The following is a 16,342-nucleotide window of genomic DNA, read 5'->3' as shown; positions in this document are numbered from 1 at the left end:
TTGATTTGTTCAAATTCTGACTTAAGGCCAGTCAAGAATTTGAGTACAAGTATTTGTTTTCTTTGCCTCTGTATAACTATAATATCACTTGAGAAAAGCATTACAACATTTAATTCTTCTAAAATTCGTTTGAGATTAGCAAAGTTTTCAGTTACTATCTGTTATCTTGTTGCTAAAAATACTCCAAAGAAATATTATACATCCATGAAAGATTACTACAGTATAATAACCGGATATAATCCCAAACTTCTTTTGTTGTCTTATATGAGAACATATGTAAGCAATTCGTGGCTCCATAGAATTCAATTGTATTCCAAGAATTTAGGCATCCTTTTGAATCCACATTAGTCTCCTATTATCCTCCGTAGGAGAGTCACCTATGAGATGTCGTTACTTTTCTAAGCCTGTCAGATAAATCTTAATAGCTTTTGACCACTATTGATAATTAGTGTCGTTCAACTTTCAATTTGTAATTTGAGACATCATCATTGTCATAACATTAATGGACGCCACGACACTTTTGGATGAACTTTCAGTTTCAGCCATAACAAATAGTTCAAACCAAAAACAATCAAAATTCGAGATGAATAGTACCTTGGAACAATAATGCGTGAACAGTAACGCAATGAATAGTATCACGTGAACAGAACTTTTGTTAGATGTTTTACCTTAACTCTAGGACTTTAGCTCTGATACCACGATAACATATATTTTGGGAGAAAAAAGTCTAGCACTTGTATTATGAGTGATCAACTAATATTTATAATAGTACAAACTTAACAAACTATTTACAAGAATACCCTTACTAATTTATTATCTACAAGAGTACTTATATTTTCTTAACAATGAAATGCAGAAAACTACCTCTAGAAATCTGTCCAAATTTTCAATAGTTGAAAATATTCCAACATTAACTACAATAAACTAAACTCATGTGATTGAAACTATAAGCCGTTGTATGCAGCAGCAAAAGGAAGAGAGGCGTAGAATGAAGTGTGATTGTCATTGTGAAAAGGACAATTTCAATAAAGTGGTCATACTTGAGTTACTATAATGAAAAAGACATGTTAAAAAATTGAAAACTATAATAGAAAAGACAAATTAAAAAAAAAATAAAAAGATCTAAATTTTGGTAATATAGTTGGTTAACATAAAATTTGTCCTACAGAAAAGAAGCATATTCTAAATCCTTCTAAACAATTACAGATTTACATTCAAAATCAAATCTTGTCATCGTTTTATTATTAAAATACTTGTACAGAATTCCTATTTCAGATTGTTTCCATCCACAAACTCCCTAGAGACTAGAGCAGAAACGCGTCATGGGAGGCACAAAAGTGAGGTCGCAAAATCTTCAATGTTCCTATCAGAACTTCCACCTTCTCCTACTGCCTGTATGGCCAATTCCTTCCATTTCTTAGCATTTCTTCTGATCTCCTTCCCCCTTTCACCCTCAGTAATTTCTCTGATACAATACTCAAACTCTTCTCTTCTGACAAATCCTTTATCATTTAGCTTCACCCTCAGCCCCGTTTGCCATACATCAGCAATAAACTTAGCATTTGTAGTTTGATCAACCCATTGTGGCGCTGCTATCATTGGCACGCCAGCACTTAGAGCTTCAATGGTTGAATTCCATCCACAATGTGTCACGAAACACGCGATCGCCCAGTGGGCTAAAACCTCAAGTTGTGGACACCAGTTTATGATTAGGCCTTGCTCTGAAGACTCAGACTTGAAATTCTTTGGCAGCTTACTCTCTTCTTCTTCCCTGACTACCCAAAGGAATTTGCAGTTGCTCCTCAGGAGGGCGTCTGCCACTTCCTCGATCTGATCTTCTCCGGGCCCTGCAATGCTCCCAAACGATACGTAAACTACAGAACAGGTTTCTCTTTCGTCCAACCATTTTAAGCAAGCTTCAGCGTTTGTCTCAAACAGATAGTTCCCTTGTTGATCATTGCCATTCTGTAGTCTTTTGTCTACAAAAAGTAGTGGAGCTGTTGGTCCAACTGTCTTAATTGGCCACCTTTCTGCCATCCATGTTGCCACCTGATAGATAAAGTCGCAGTAGCATGATTAACAAGTACTGAAAATCGGAAAAGTGGTGGACCATTTGACACAACATTTCTTTGGAAAAAGAGAAGTAAATAAGGAATTAAAGGATTCCCAATTGGCACGGCATTTGGAGACTAGCTAAATTTTCAGTTTTGATATATTTGGCAACCTATCAGAGAATAGTGCTTGCGGGTACCAAAACACGATCAAGAATCTCTGAATCCGTCTTATGTACAACGTTAATTAATTGCCGATTCTAATATCCTATTTGACAATACTAGCACAAACTAGGGAGTCATCCAAAATCAATTGTTTTCTTAAAAAAAAAAAAAGAAAGTTTTCCACATGATTAAAATTTTGCTTATGCCCATCCAAGAGTATCACATAGTTTGACATAGTTACATGAATTATCACCCAAAAAAATCCATCAGTAATGTATGTTCACTGGATTATAATTAGGATTTCCAACTTACCTCATCCTCCAATTCTTCGAAAGTGTTGAACAGAATGAAATCAACTTTGTCAATGTTCGAGAACTGATCAAGAAGGAGCCTCGTGACAACACTATCTGGATCAGGGAAGTACTGGAGATCAGGAAGATCATTGCTTTCAAGTGCTGGCATTGAAGGCAATTTTACAGTAACAGCCTTATCAAGAGGAAGCTGTATTGTTCCCTGGTCCATATGGTAGTAAAGAGCACAAACAGCACAAGATTGAGTAAAGAAAGAAGCACCGCGAACTCCCACCCGATGAGCTAAGTTCAGAACCCAAGGCATAGTTGAGTCATAAATCACAATTCTGGGAGGATACGGATCAGTCTTTCTACATTTCTCAACCAGTTCTTCCAAGCCTCTGGAAGCAGCAGCTCTCAACCTTGCCAAAAAGCCTTTGAGATCTTCTTCAACGGGTTCATCGGAGTCATCTGGAATACACTCAATCTTGATGGAGCCGATGGCTTTGGTTTTAGCAGACTTGAATATAGAAGTTGTAGTAATCAGTGTAACCCTGAAATCTTTCGTGGCCAGGCGGTTGCAGAGGTGTAACATAGGATTTATATGACCTTTTGCAGGAAAAGGGAAAGCAAGAATATGAATTTTGCTAGGGGAAATATCAACTGTTCCCATGTTTCCTTCTCTTTAGCTCCTATCTATCTACTCAATGGAAAATTATGCTGCAGAGTTAATCAGTTATATATATAGAGCACCAACATGGCATAAACAGGCGGATTTTGGAAACAAAGAGGGATTGGACTATCGAATAATTGAAGGGATCAGAAGTTAAATGGTTACTCTATTTAACCAACAGTTGAAAATGCCAGCTTTAAATTTGAACAGAGATGGACCGCTTCTAGACTTTCAACAAGAAAAGAAAATTACATCACATTGACGGGTGGTCCATCGTTCAAAGTCGTGGTCACAATTGCGGTCGCGGCTTGGACCGTTCCACATCAGTCTCGACATATCGATCACGGTCTTGGCCAGACGCGAATTTTTAAAATATTTAATATTTAAAAAAATGTAAAAAATATGATAAACAAAAATAATTAAAAAATTTATAAAAATAATAAAAATTTGAGTTGACTCGGGATGATTCGGAGTGATTTGATCGTTTCAACCCTTCACGGTGACGTCTCGGTGAGTCACGTATCTCGGTATCGTTTCGTCGCGGTCTCGTCTCAGACTAGGCTGAGACGGTGACGACTCGGCCGAGTAGAGGCCGAGTCGTCACCGTCTCAACCGAGTCTTCGAACCATCCTAAGAGTTTGCATTGGCCGCTTCACCAAATCAAGCAGGGATATATGCTTGACTTTGCTGCCTTCTATTCAGTTCGGCATTTGATAAAATGACAAAAAGAAAAGAGAAGGGATGTTTTGCAGTTCACTAGATGTTGGAGGCAAAGAAAGTCTTAGCTTAGATGTTGTGACTCGGCATTTGTGGCTAAGACTCTTATACTTGCGGCTGATGCTCGCCTAAAAGGATCTTTAGCTGATGGTGGATTTTAATAGGGACTGACCTCAGGATTAGTATGTTATCAGAAATTATTAATACTTGTGAGAAAGACAAACTCGATATGTGTGCAAATTACAAGGACAATGCGCTTAGTGATAAAAATGGATGACAGAGAGTGACTCTTGGTGATGAAGAAGCAAACAAAAGAAAAATGCAGAAAACAAGTTTTGAAAGGAAAGGACCAGTGCATTTACATGCAAGGAACTGATGAATAGGATGGATATAGGCGGTTCCGATCGTCGGCCCCATTTTCCTCAGCCCTTGTGGAGCCCCAGACAACTAGTCAAATGTGAGACATGACGCAGATATTGGCTTGGCTTTCGTTCCCAAGTCCCAACTAGTCAAATTTGCGACTACCTACGGCTCATCTATCTCCTCTTCTTCCTCCATTTTTTTCCTAGGCATTACAAAATTGTGTAGAAACCCAGAGAAAATGTAGTAATCAACTGTGAACTAGAATAGACAGAACATAAAAGATTGGTTCAATACTTAATGCCACTTAATACCAGTAATAATTTGACATCAGACATCTGAATCTGTCCAACCCTCTTTTCGGAATTTCTGAAGTCTCAAGCCGGATAGGAATCCCTCCTGAAAAAATAGGAAAAGCTTTGGTTGCAAAAATTTGGTAATTTAAGAATACCTCTGCTATTTTGATTGAAAAGATTGGCTTGGGATGATAATAAACCAGCCGAGCCAATTCTTCAACAAAGATTATAAAAATAAGCATGTGGGTGATGGTGACGTGGCAGCTTACTATTGAGGGGGCCAAATTGAGAGGGAAGACAAGGCGACCTAGGATTCGGAGCTCTAATTCCTATAAATGTCACTCTTTATATTTTTGAATAGGATTAAAAAGGATAAAACAAAATATAACACCACGGCCTATTAATAAGAATCAGATGACATCATTATGATCTTACAAATATGTTTAATTTTTAAAATTAATATATTATGTAAAATTTCTAGAAACATATTAATATAAAGAAAGGCATATTCGTGTATGTTTGATGTTTTTAAGATACCTTACGAGAAAATACAAATAAAGTAGTATAATCAAGTAGCAATTTATACAATTTTTAATGCATATTCAACAGTCGTAGAATTCAATTGAAGGGCTTATTTGAAACGTAATGCTAGAATTTAGGACAATAGAATAAATTATAAAATATTTCTAGTTGTGCTAACAGTTTTATAGCATTTTAGGGGCCAAACCACAAAATTGATAAAATTTTGAACCCCCAAGACTAATTTTCTTAGTTTTTTTTTTCCATTCATTAACTCTCATCACTTGCTTGTGCCGTTTCATTCATTCTTTTCTTTTCCTAGTTTCTTCCTATCCAACTTATCCGCAATTCAAAGTCAATCTTTCATCTTTCCTTTTTTCTTTTTTCTTTTTTTTTTGTTAGTTTTATCTTTGTTGGTTTTTTTGCTCGAAAGTTGCAAAATCTAAAACTTTTTTATCTTTTTTTTTCAAACTTCTCTTATCCTTCTCCCTTTTTCTTTTTGTCTTTTTACCATTCTTTTTTTAACATCAGATCTATGACAAGATCTTATTTAAGAAATGTATTTAAGGGTGATTTTTGATGGGTTGGAGACCTGCTAATGGAAGGAAGAAATCTGTGTCTTGGTACTCAAGTTGCTTGAAGAAGAAGAGAGGAAAAAAAAGGCAAAAGGAAAGAACGGAAAAAAAAGTTTTTATTGGTTTTCAGTCAAACACAGCTTTTGACCGGGATTTTGTTAGGCGATATTACGAGGAAACTTGGACTAGATGCTTGACTGGTTTTCAGTTCAACCGGTTAGACTAGCCGATTTGGTTGGTTCGAGTTTGAAAATATAGTTGGCAAGTCATCTCTGCTTCTCCAAATTTTTGTGCTTTAGAATCTTAGAATATTCCATCAAACATGTTCTCCGCACACAAAGTTTTTGGCAGGTTTCAATGTGACAGGTGTCGAACCTGTGCAATAATAATAATTATCTTAAGTGCTAACAAAGTAGTTTCGTATCAATTCTAGTACTGGAGCAGGAACTCGAGATGTGCAATGGGTTACTTGATTCACCCTGGTTCCAAAGAGTTTGCTTAATCCGATATACCAGAATTTATTCACAAAAATCTCTAATTTGTGTTAGGGCAAGTAGGGTCATCTCTTCAGGAACTGGGGTAACTTCACTTCTTTTCAAGTTTGGGATACGGGGGATTTTTATCGAAATAAAAATAAGAACAATTAAGCAATTTAACCAAAAACAAACAATTAGCTAATACGAACGTAGACAGGAATTAAATCAATAATAGACAAATTTTAGTCAAGAATACAACTTCTCAGACACAGTCCATTCACCCGATCATTGACGCAAGGAAGGTTCACTTAATTTATTAACAGGTTAGTTATAATCGCCGACAAGCTCTAGCGACCAACTTTTCCTTAGTTTATTGATAATAAAGGTACGACCATTAATTATCCCTAACCAGAAAGCACTCCTAGGTACGACTATAGGAGTTAATTCCCCAATTGCAGTAAGAACTAGAAAATCCTAACCCTAATCAATAACACACTATGAGGGTTATTTAGATCAGATCGCACGTTCCCCTAGTGTGTATAAGCGCTAGTTGCCACTATATTAATCGATTAAACAATTACGGATTTAATTGATTAAATTGGCAGGACATTAACAGGTCACCTTGAATATCGGACCCGTGACATCCGATTAACAAAATAATCCCATAGAAATTCAAGTAGAAAACATGCAATTATCAGCAAATTAAGGAACGCATGAAAACTAATACGATCTAACAGATATTTGGGACCGTGTCGTCACGATGATCCTTGACTAGATGAAAAGTTCAGCCACACCTCATGAAAAAATTTCCACGCAATTCAATCGATTTCAAAGGCATCTGTTTCTCTCTAACAATCAAGAATAAAAACTGTTTCTCCAGTCGGGAATAATGAAAAATGAAAAGGAACGAAGAAAACAAAAACTAAAAACTGTCTTCCTAACAAAGAAAATTTTCCTTTTTCAAGGGGACCTCTCTAACTAGTTGTCCTCTCCGAATCTCCAGAGCCTAATTACAAAGAGTCTTGTTCCTTTTTGGTTTCTTACTGCCAACGCACCACACGGCTACCAGAATAGGAAACTTTTGTCCTCCAATTGGAGTCGGCTTAAACTCTTTGCATATTTGCACATCTCATCTTTCACTTTTCAGAATTTTGTACTCCACCCCTGCAATTATGTTCAAGTGCCAATTATAAGTAGAATCCGACAATTAACAAAATATTTGGCACAAATAATGAGGGAAATCAATCAGAAAATGACTAACAATTAACACCCTATCACAATGTAACATTTCCCCAAGTAAAGGCCAACTATTATCCTCTTAAATCTTAGCACTTTCTCATAAACCAACTTAAAATTGCACCCAAAAAAAAAAAAAAGAACAACATTTGCAACAAGTAATCTACTTTTTTAATATTGGAAAAATTGAATTTTGATAAACATTTTCTAGTTTGGTTGAGTTTCCATATGCACATATGTCTACTTTGTTAAACCAATTCCTTATTTCTCTTATTGAAGTAGAAAACAAAGGCTAAAATTTCTCTCCTAATGGTTTTTTTAAGAAAGCTTCCACTTATTCACGAAAGAAAGAGGAAGATTCTCCTAAGGAGTCATTTGATTTGAATTTTAGAATCACTGTTACGATGGTATGATAAATTGGAGAATAGTATTAAATTTGATTAAAAAAATGCATAGAGTGTTGGTAATTTTATAGCAATGGATTCTTAATAATAAAAAAAAACAATAGATAAGCCAAATTTCATTCTTTAGTAGTTAATTATGAAACTCATAGAAGGGGATTATGAAACCCATTAATTGATTCTGACTGACTTTAAACAAACACTATATACGGATATGAGTGAAATTGAAGCCGATCACTTGAACCTATCACAAAAGACTTGGTGTTAGATTATTCTGGCTAAGGAAACTTGGAGAAGTGATTGGTTTTCGTGAAGTCTCCTTTTTAAACCTATCTTAAAGCAGGATATCAAGTACAAAACAAAAAGTGAAACTCTTTTTTTGTTTAAATACCAAAAGTAGGATAGATGCTTATCTGTAATAGGAAATAGGAAAACAAGTGCAAAATGACAACTCAAAAAAAAAGTGCTAGAAAAGACATTAAATATATTTCGCTTTGCTTCTTGTAATTGAATAAGAGTTTTTATCACTCATAGTTATTAAACTCTACTCGACGATCAATCGACAAGGAGACCGATTTAGCTGGTTAGTGGTTTTAGTATTTTGGGTGAACTGGCTTGAAACTTTGAATAGGCAACTATTAGAGTCCATTATACACAGGGTGGCATTGTGATCCAGCACTTGCTACTTAGGTTGTAAGTTCTAGCATACTAATTAAGTTAAAGATAGCATGTCTGAAATTCACCAATCTAATAAAACACCAACAAGATACTACAAAATACATAAAATAGTCCACTAAAACTAAAAGGACATATGGTCCAATGGTTGCTACTTCATTTATAAGTTCTAGGACACTAATCAAGTTAAACGTCATATGTTTGAAACTCACTAGGTTAATATCGAGAAGTTTTTGAAAAATCATGAGTTATACAAAAAGCAGCTAGGGTTCCAATTTTTACGAGTTGAACTGATAGGCAGCTAACTTTTCAATTGGTTGCTTCCTTACAGGGTCCAATTAGCAACCAGGCCCCTTGAAGTGGCCAATTCATTAGGTTGATCTGTTGAACTGGGTTAGGTTTAACAACTATGTTTTCAATCCCTTAATTTTACCAAAAAAAAAAAGTTAAGAGAAAACAAAAAAGCTCACTACCCAATATTACGAATTTTATGAAAACTACTGGGTTATGCAAAAAGTGATCAGGTTTCCGATTTTCATTGGTTGAATCAATCGGTCATTGATTTTTCAATGGTTTACTTTCTTATCTGGTCCAACTAGTAACTCGACCTAATTAAGTGATTGGTTCATCGAGTTGACCGCTTGAACCATCATGTTGGATTTGATAACTATGATTTCAACTCCAAAAATAAATAATTAAAAAAAGGGAAGAAGAAAAATCTAGGAGCAAACGCAAGAGATCAAAACAAAGGGAAAGTAGGTAAGAAAATGGTCTAGGGGTTTTAGTTAATTATCTAAACAGGTAACCTCGTTGAATTTTTTGTTGTTTAAAATTACTAGGATAAGACTAAATATGCCTTAATAAATTAATTATCATCCTGTGTAAAACCTGCATTGATAGCATCACAAAATTTATTTTAGGGTTGTTCTTCTCCTACATATTACTATGTGTCTACTAATGAGATAACGTTTGAAATCCCATGAGCACATTTGGAGGTAATATCTCTGGCTGTGGTCCAAACTGATAAGTGACTAATTTACGTAATAATTGTATGATATTTTATATTATTTTTAGTCACTTTGGGTATATTATTGGAAGAAAATGATTCATTTTGGCTATAATTGGTATAAAATGCTTTTGTTCAATTAAATGAGGTTTTTATCACTTTTTACTTGGATTTTGTGTATTTTGACAGTTTTGACACATTTTCGTATTTTGGCTATAACTTGAGTTACAATGATCGGATTGGGATGATTCTTGAACCCATTTGAAGATAAGAGATAGATCTACAACTTTGGTGAAGACATCTAAATCCAGTTTGAAGGTTGTCCAGGTCAAAAGAGCCGAAGTACAGAGTCAATTGCTATTGGTCGAAACTGGAACAAGGCATGGAGCAGGCAAGGGTATTTCAGTCATATCTCCGCCTACACAGATCCAAATGAGGTGATTCTTGATGCATTGGAAAGATAAATCAAAAGGCTACAACTTTCGTGTTTTAGGCATGAGCTGGTTCAGCCTCTAACATCAATAAAAGATCGGTTGAAGTTGGGCAAAAAACAGAGCAAGTAATCCACACTCGGATCCACTATTCATCCGAACCCTCGGCTGTTTCTGGGTTAGTGGATCCGAGCTCGGATCCATACGGATCCGAGGCACTGTAGCAGCTCGGATCACTGGTCAGAAAAGGCTGCTTTATACGCGTAAAACTCAACTTCACCTCCACCAACTCACATGTGATGCTAGACATGTGAGAGACATTACCAGCTGTAAGGAGAAAGTGTAAAGCTTCATTTCTTGACCACCTTTCATCATTAAATAGCCAAATTCATTGCAAAATGGAAGAGGGGATGATAGAGTAAGAGATAGAGAGACATACGGGAGAAGCTTGGAGTCTGCAGAAATGTAGCTCTTTCATCTTCCTATTATTAGTTTAGCTTAGTATAGAGTAGTATAGTTCATCCATTCTTGTTTATTATCTAGATTAGGATGAAGATGGAGGATGAAGAAGGCAAGGAAGAAAGCTCATGTGACAAGGGTTGTATTCCTTCCAAACTCTTTATCTTTGTATTTGATTCCAAGTTTAGTTAATATACAAGTTCTGGATTTTGTGTTTAATATGTGTTTTTAAAGTTTATACCTTGGGTTTGGTTGAACTTTCTATGATTGTTAGTGTTTATTATTTGGTTATTTGATTGCTATGATTTGAGCAAGTTATTTAGCACTTTGGCTTCTTAAATCATGATTAATCTGGTACCATTGATTGTGATGATCTCAGGTGTTGTTTCTGCAATGAAAATTGAGATTTAACACTAGTTCAAGAAGTGCTAAACATAAGGAGTACACTCACGAAAGTAGAGGTGCACTTATGTGGTTTTTAGTGATTCATATCATGTAATTTCATTGAAGAAATGAACTTGTAGCTAATTTCATAACCATGAAAATAGGTATGGATTAGTTATAGGTATAATTGATTCACTACGAAAGTAGGATTCAAATGCATAAGGAAATTACACCATAATTAGCCTAAATGTAGTAATTAATGATCCAAATATAGCACTTGCATGAGTAGTTAGGGATACCACAACCTAAGGAGCTTTTATTTGTTATTTTGTATAATTTGAGTAGGTAAAATTTGTTATAATTCATTGATAGTCTAAATAATAGAGAAGCTTTAATAATACCGGTAATTGTTCACTCTTCCCTGTGGGATCGACCCGATATATACCCTAAACTACTAGTTGATCTGTATACTTGCAGTGAACGGGTGTAATTCGGTTTTTTAACTTGCATGTATGTAAAAATACCCGTCAAGTTTTTGGCGCCGTTGCCGGGGAAGATTTGGCAATATCGGTGTGAAGAGCAACTTTATTAGTTTAGACATAATATTAGTTATAATGTGAATGTTATTTTTTTTGTTATTTTTGTATTTTAGGTGTATGTGTTTTATCACCTATTCTTCTTACTAATTTTGCTCTTAAGTTGTTTAAAAGCAATTTTAGGTGATGAGAAGGGTAGGTCAATTTGGAGGACAATGCTTGAGAAGTGGAAGATTGGCAAGGGATGGTTACCAAGTGCAAAACTCCTTCAATAGAGGTAACCAAGAAATTACTAGAGGTATGTCTTATGAAGATGGTTTGAAGTGTTTAAAGGAAAAAGTTGATGTAATCATGTTACAAGTTCAAATGGACACAATTATGCATGAAATTGAGCAAGGGAGGAATGTTAATGTTTTTAACTCTTATCATGTGATTTGTGACTTGTGTGGAGGTTATCATGCTACTAATGCATGTATGCAAGCACAAAATGTGGATTATTATGATGAATTAGAGCATTACAATCCTTGTTTTGATCAATATAGAGCTAATTGGAGCAATTCTCCTGCTTATGGTTGGGATAATCAATTTACTTATAGTAATTCTTCATATTTTTACGATTACCAACCTGAATGTGTCCAATATGAATCAAAACTATCTTGGGAGTTGGCAATTGAAATGGTAGCTAATGATTCTAAGCCATCTTGGGAGTTAGCTTTAGAAAAATTAGCTAATGCAACTTTTGACCGTTTTGACAGGATTGAGGAAAGAATAGATGAATTAGCTTCTCACTTTGGTAGAATACATGAGCAATTGAATGCATTGTGTGAAGTTATTTCCTCTAATAATGTGCAAAATGATCCTAGCATGAATGGTGGGAATGTTGTATGTGAAAATGGGTTGCATTTTGATGAAAATGATGAATCTCAAGAGTGTTTTAATGAGCAAATATCCATTTCACATGATAATATCTTTGGAACTAACTTTGAACCTCAAGAGGTGAGTTTTAATGACTCATTTTTCACCCCTCTTGAGGAGTGCATTGAAAGTATAGGTTCTAAAGGTATTCCTGCTCAAGATACTCTCATGGCATTCCCTTTGGTAAATTCTCAAGTGGTGTATATTCAAAGTAATATCTATGAAACACTTGGAATATGTAAGTCACTTCCATCTCTCAGATCATTAGATCATGTGGCTTTTTCTATTAAGTCACCTTACAATGATCCACCAAGGCCTAGAATGGTGGATTATTCGTTAACTAAGCCTCCTTGAAAAATGAGGTGATATAGTCAAGCTATTGACTTTAAAGAAGCGCTTATTGGGAGGCAACCCAATGCTTGTTTAAGTTGGTGTTACTTTGGAGTGATTTTATGTTTAAAGTATAAGTTTGAGTAATTTTGATGTTTTTCATTTGTAGGTTTTGAAAAAGTGACCAAATGAGGTGAAAAGGGCGAAGTTTGATCAAAGATCTCAATACCTCAAATTCAGTAATTATGGTTTTTGATGCATTAAAGAGGTTTAGAATGCATGTTTAGATCATTTTACATGTGCGTGAATGGTTTATTTTGACATAGAAATGATCTAGGGTGTATTTTGAAGAATTGAGGTCAAACTAAAAATTGCAAAAATTCTGCAATAAGTGCAGATTCAATGGATCCAAGGCCTCGGATCCACTTCTGCAATCAGAGAAAAACTTCGAGCTTCTTGATCCGAGCTCGGATCCACTTCTGCAATCAGAAAAAATTCGAGTTTCTTGATCCGAGCTCACTTATCATGATCCGACCTCGGATCCTTTCAAAAACGTCCTCGGATCCTTTCCAAAACGAAGCCTCGGACCACTTTTCCTCATTCTTCCCTCTTTTTCCTCCTTCAACTCCACTTTTCTTCTCGTTGATTGCAAGCTTTTATTCTTAAGAATTGTATTTTTATTTTTTTTTCAAGGTGCATTAATTGAAGTCTCCATTCTTTCAAGTAAAGTTGGAAATTCATCACATTGCCATGGATTCGGATCGCGCAAGTTCATTAGGGGAGTATTACTTTCTCTTATTTTCGTTATTTTTCCTTTCTCACATTGAGGACAATGTGAAGTTTAAGTGTGGGGGAGGAAAATATTTGAACTTGCATTTACTTGCTATGTGATGATATTTTGTGAATTTAAATGCTTAGAAATGTTGGAATTGTGTTTGAATTATTTGCCATGTGGATAATTTGATTGAAATTGGGTTTGTTGGCAGGGAGTTTTCTTCCATTTATAAGGAGAAACTCTGTAAAAATTTTTCTAAAATCTTTTCCAATATTTCACTATGGCCCAAAAGTTCTTCAAATTTTTGCATTTTCATTCAAAAAGGGCTAATTGTTCCAACCTTATTCTTCCAATTGTTGAAATGTTATATGTATTTTGGAAGGTTTAGTCCTCATTTAACTTGGAAATAGTATTATGCAATTAGAATTTTTATATTTTAGAAAGTATATTTGGTAAAATGAGGAAAATTATGCATATAATTTTACATGTTGAATGAGATTTCTTCTCTTTACTTAATTTTATAAGTAAGTGATTGATATAGTTGATAAAAGGTTATACTCCTCCTTTGATTATTCTTATATATTTTCTAAGAGGGAATATCTATTTATTATCCTTTATTTCTGAAAAAGAAAAAAAAAGTAGAAAAAAAAAGAAAGTAAATAAAAATTGTTCTACTCCAATGATTCATGTACCGAGTAACCGGGGGTTGGCATCAACAAATGTCGACATTCGCGTAAAAAAGTACTTGAATTAAGAGTATGCATGGCAACTTGAATAAGTGAAATGTTGAGTAACCGGGGATCTTCACCTAAAAGTGTCGATTTTCGCGTAAAAAGGCATTCTCACTATTTAAGTAAAATTTGTGTGAATAAATCCCTCTTAGTTATAGAATTTTGAGAAAAAGATAATTATAGGAGGAGGAAAGCTATAAATTGACTATGTGATTTGCTTATTTGTAAAATTAAGTTAGGGTAAGAGATTAAGTTTAACTTGTTGAATTTAGGGTATAATTATCTTTCCTTTACTTGATATTATGAGTATTTAGTGTAAATTGAATAATTGTATAATGATTATTTTCCAAGTCTTGAGGAATTAAATTGGACAAAGTGCATATATTATTTCACCTCTTGAATCATTGCATTTGATTATGTGTGGATTGCTTGAGGACAAGCAATGATTCAAGTGTGGGGGAGTTTGATAAATGACTAATTTACGTAATAATTGTATGATATTTTATATTATTTTTAGTCACTTTGGGTATATTATTGGAAGAAAATGATTCATTTTGGCTATAATTGGTATAAAATGCTTTTGTTCAATTAAATGAGGTTTTTATCACTTTTTACTTGGATTTTGTGTATTTTGACAGTTTTGACACATTTTCGTATTTCGGCTATAACTTGAGTTACAATGATCGGATTGGGATGATTCTTGAACCCATTTGAAGATAAGAGATAGATCTACAACTTTGGTGAAGACATCGGAATCCAGTTTGAAGGTTTTCCAGGTCAAAAGAGCCGAAGTACAGAGTCAATTGCTATTGGTCGAAACTGGAACAAGGCATGGAGCAGGCAAGGGTATTTCAGTCATATCTCCGCCTACACAGATCCAAATGAGGTGATTCTTGATGCATTGGAAAGATAAATCAAAAGGCTACAACTTTCGTGTTTTAGGCATGAGCTGGTTCAGCCTCTAACATCAAGAAAAGATCGGTTGAAGTTGGGCCAAAAACAGAGCAAGTAATCCACACTCGGATCCACTATTCATCCGAACCCTCGGCTGTTTCTGGGTTAGTGGATCCGAGCTCGGATCCATACGGATCCGAGGCACTGTAGCAGCTCGGATCACTGGTCAGAAAAGGCTGCTTTATACGCGTAAAACTCAACTTCACCTCCACCAACTCACATGTGATGCTAGACATGTGAGAGACATTACCAGCTGTAAGGAGAAAGTGTAAAGCTTCATTTCTTGACCACCTTTCATCATTAAATAGCCAAATTCATTGCAAAATGGAAGAGGGGATGATAGAGTAAGAGATAGAGAGACATACGGGAGAAGCTTGGAGTCTGCAGAAATGTAGCTCTTTCATCTTCCTATTATTAGTTTAGCTTAGTATAGAGTAGTATAGTTCATCCATTCTTGTTTATTATCTAGATTAGGATGAAGATGGAGGATGAAGAAGGCAAGGAAGAAAGCTCATGTGACAAGGGTTGTATTCCTTCCAAACTCTTTATCTTTGTATTTGATTCCAAGTTTAGTTAATATACAAGTTCTGGATTTTGTGTTTAATATGTGTTTTTAAAGTTTATACCTTGGGTTTGGTTGAACTTTCTATGATTGTTAGTGTTTATTATTTGGTTATTTGATTGCTATGATTTGAGCAAGTTATTTAGCACTTTGGCTTCTTAAATCATGATTAATCTGGTACCATTGATTGTGATGATCTCAGGTGTTGTTTCTGCAATGAAAATTGAGATTTAACACTAGTTCAAGAAGTGCTAAACATAAGGAGTACACTCACGAAAGTAGAGGTGCACTTATGTGGTTTTTAGTGATTCATATCATGTAATTTCATTGAAGAAATGAACTTGTAGCTAATTTCATAACCATGAAAATAGGTATGGATTAGTTATAGGTATAATTGATTCACTACGAAAGTAGGATTCAAATGCATAAGGAAATTACACCATAATTAGCCTAAATGTAGTAATTAATGATCCAAATATAGCACTTGCATGAGTAGTTAGGGATACCACAACCTAAGGAGCTTTTATTTGTTATTTTGTATAATTTGAGTAGGTAAAATTTGTTATAATTCATTGATAGTCTAAATAATAGAGAAGCTTTAATAATACCGGTAATTGTTCACTCTTCCCTGTGGGATCGACCCGATATATACCCTAAACTACTAGTTGATCTGTATACTTGCAGTGAACGGGTGTAATTCGGTTTTTTAACTTGCATGTATGTAAAAATACCCGTCACAAACCATTTCCACCAGTGATTGAACCAAATTGGAAATTCTCTGCTGCAATTTTCTTTGAACGTGAAGAACCATGAATGATTGAATGG

The 16,342-nt window shown here is 34.9% G+C and overlaps 1 protein-coding gene across 1 annotated transcript; it reads right to left on the bottom strand.

The window, feature by feature from the left end:
* Positions 1 to 1,127: 1,127 nt before the first annotated feature.
* LOC140037753 (UDP glycosyltransferase 9-like) lies at positions 1,128 to 3,327 on the bottom strand. Its single transcript, XM_072082800.1, has 2 exons — positions 2,529 to 3,327; positions 1,128 to 2,049 (listed from the first exon to the last, which is right to left on the bottom strand). The coding sequence occupies exons 1-2, from the start codon at positions 3,177 to 3,179 to the stop codon at positions 1,321 to 1,323; spliced, it is 1,380 nt and encodes a 459-aa protein (XP_071938901.1). The 5' UTR covers positions 3,180 to 3,327; the 3' UTR covers positions 1,128 to 1,320.
* Positions 3,328 to 16,342: the final 13,015 nt, after the last annotated feature.

This window comes from Coffea arabica, chromosome 3c, assembly GCF_036785885.1.
Source record: "Coffea arabica cultivar ET-39 chromosome 3c, Coffea Arabica ET-39 HiFi, whole genome shotgun sequence".
Taxonomy (NCBI): domain Eukaryota; kingdom Viridiplantae; phylum Streptophyta; class Magnoliopsida; order Gentianales; family Rubiaceae; genus Coffea; species Coffea arabica.
Note: the sequence above shows the minus strand (reverse complement) of the source record. Positions and strands in the feature narration are given on the sequence as shown.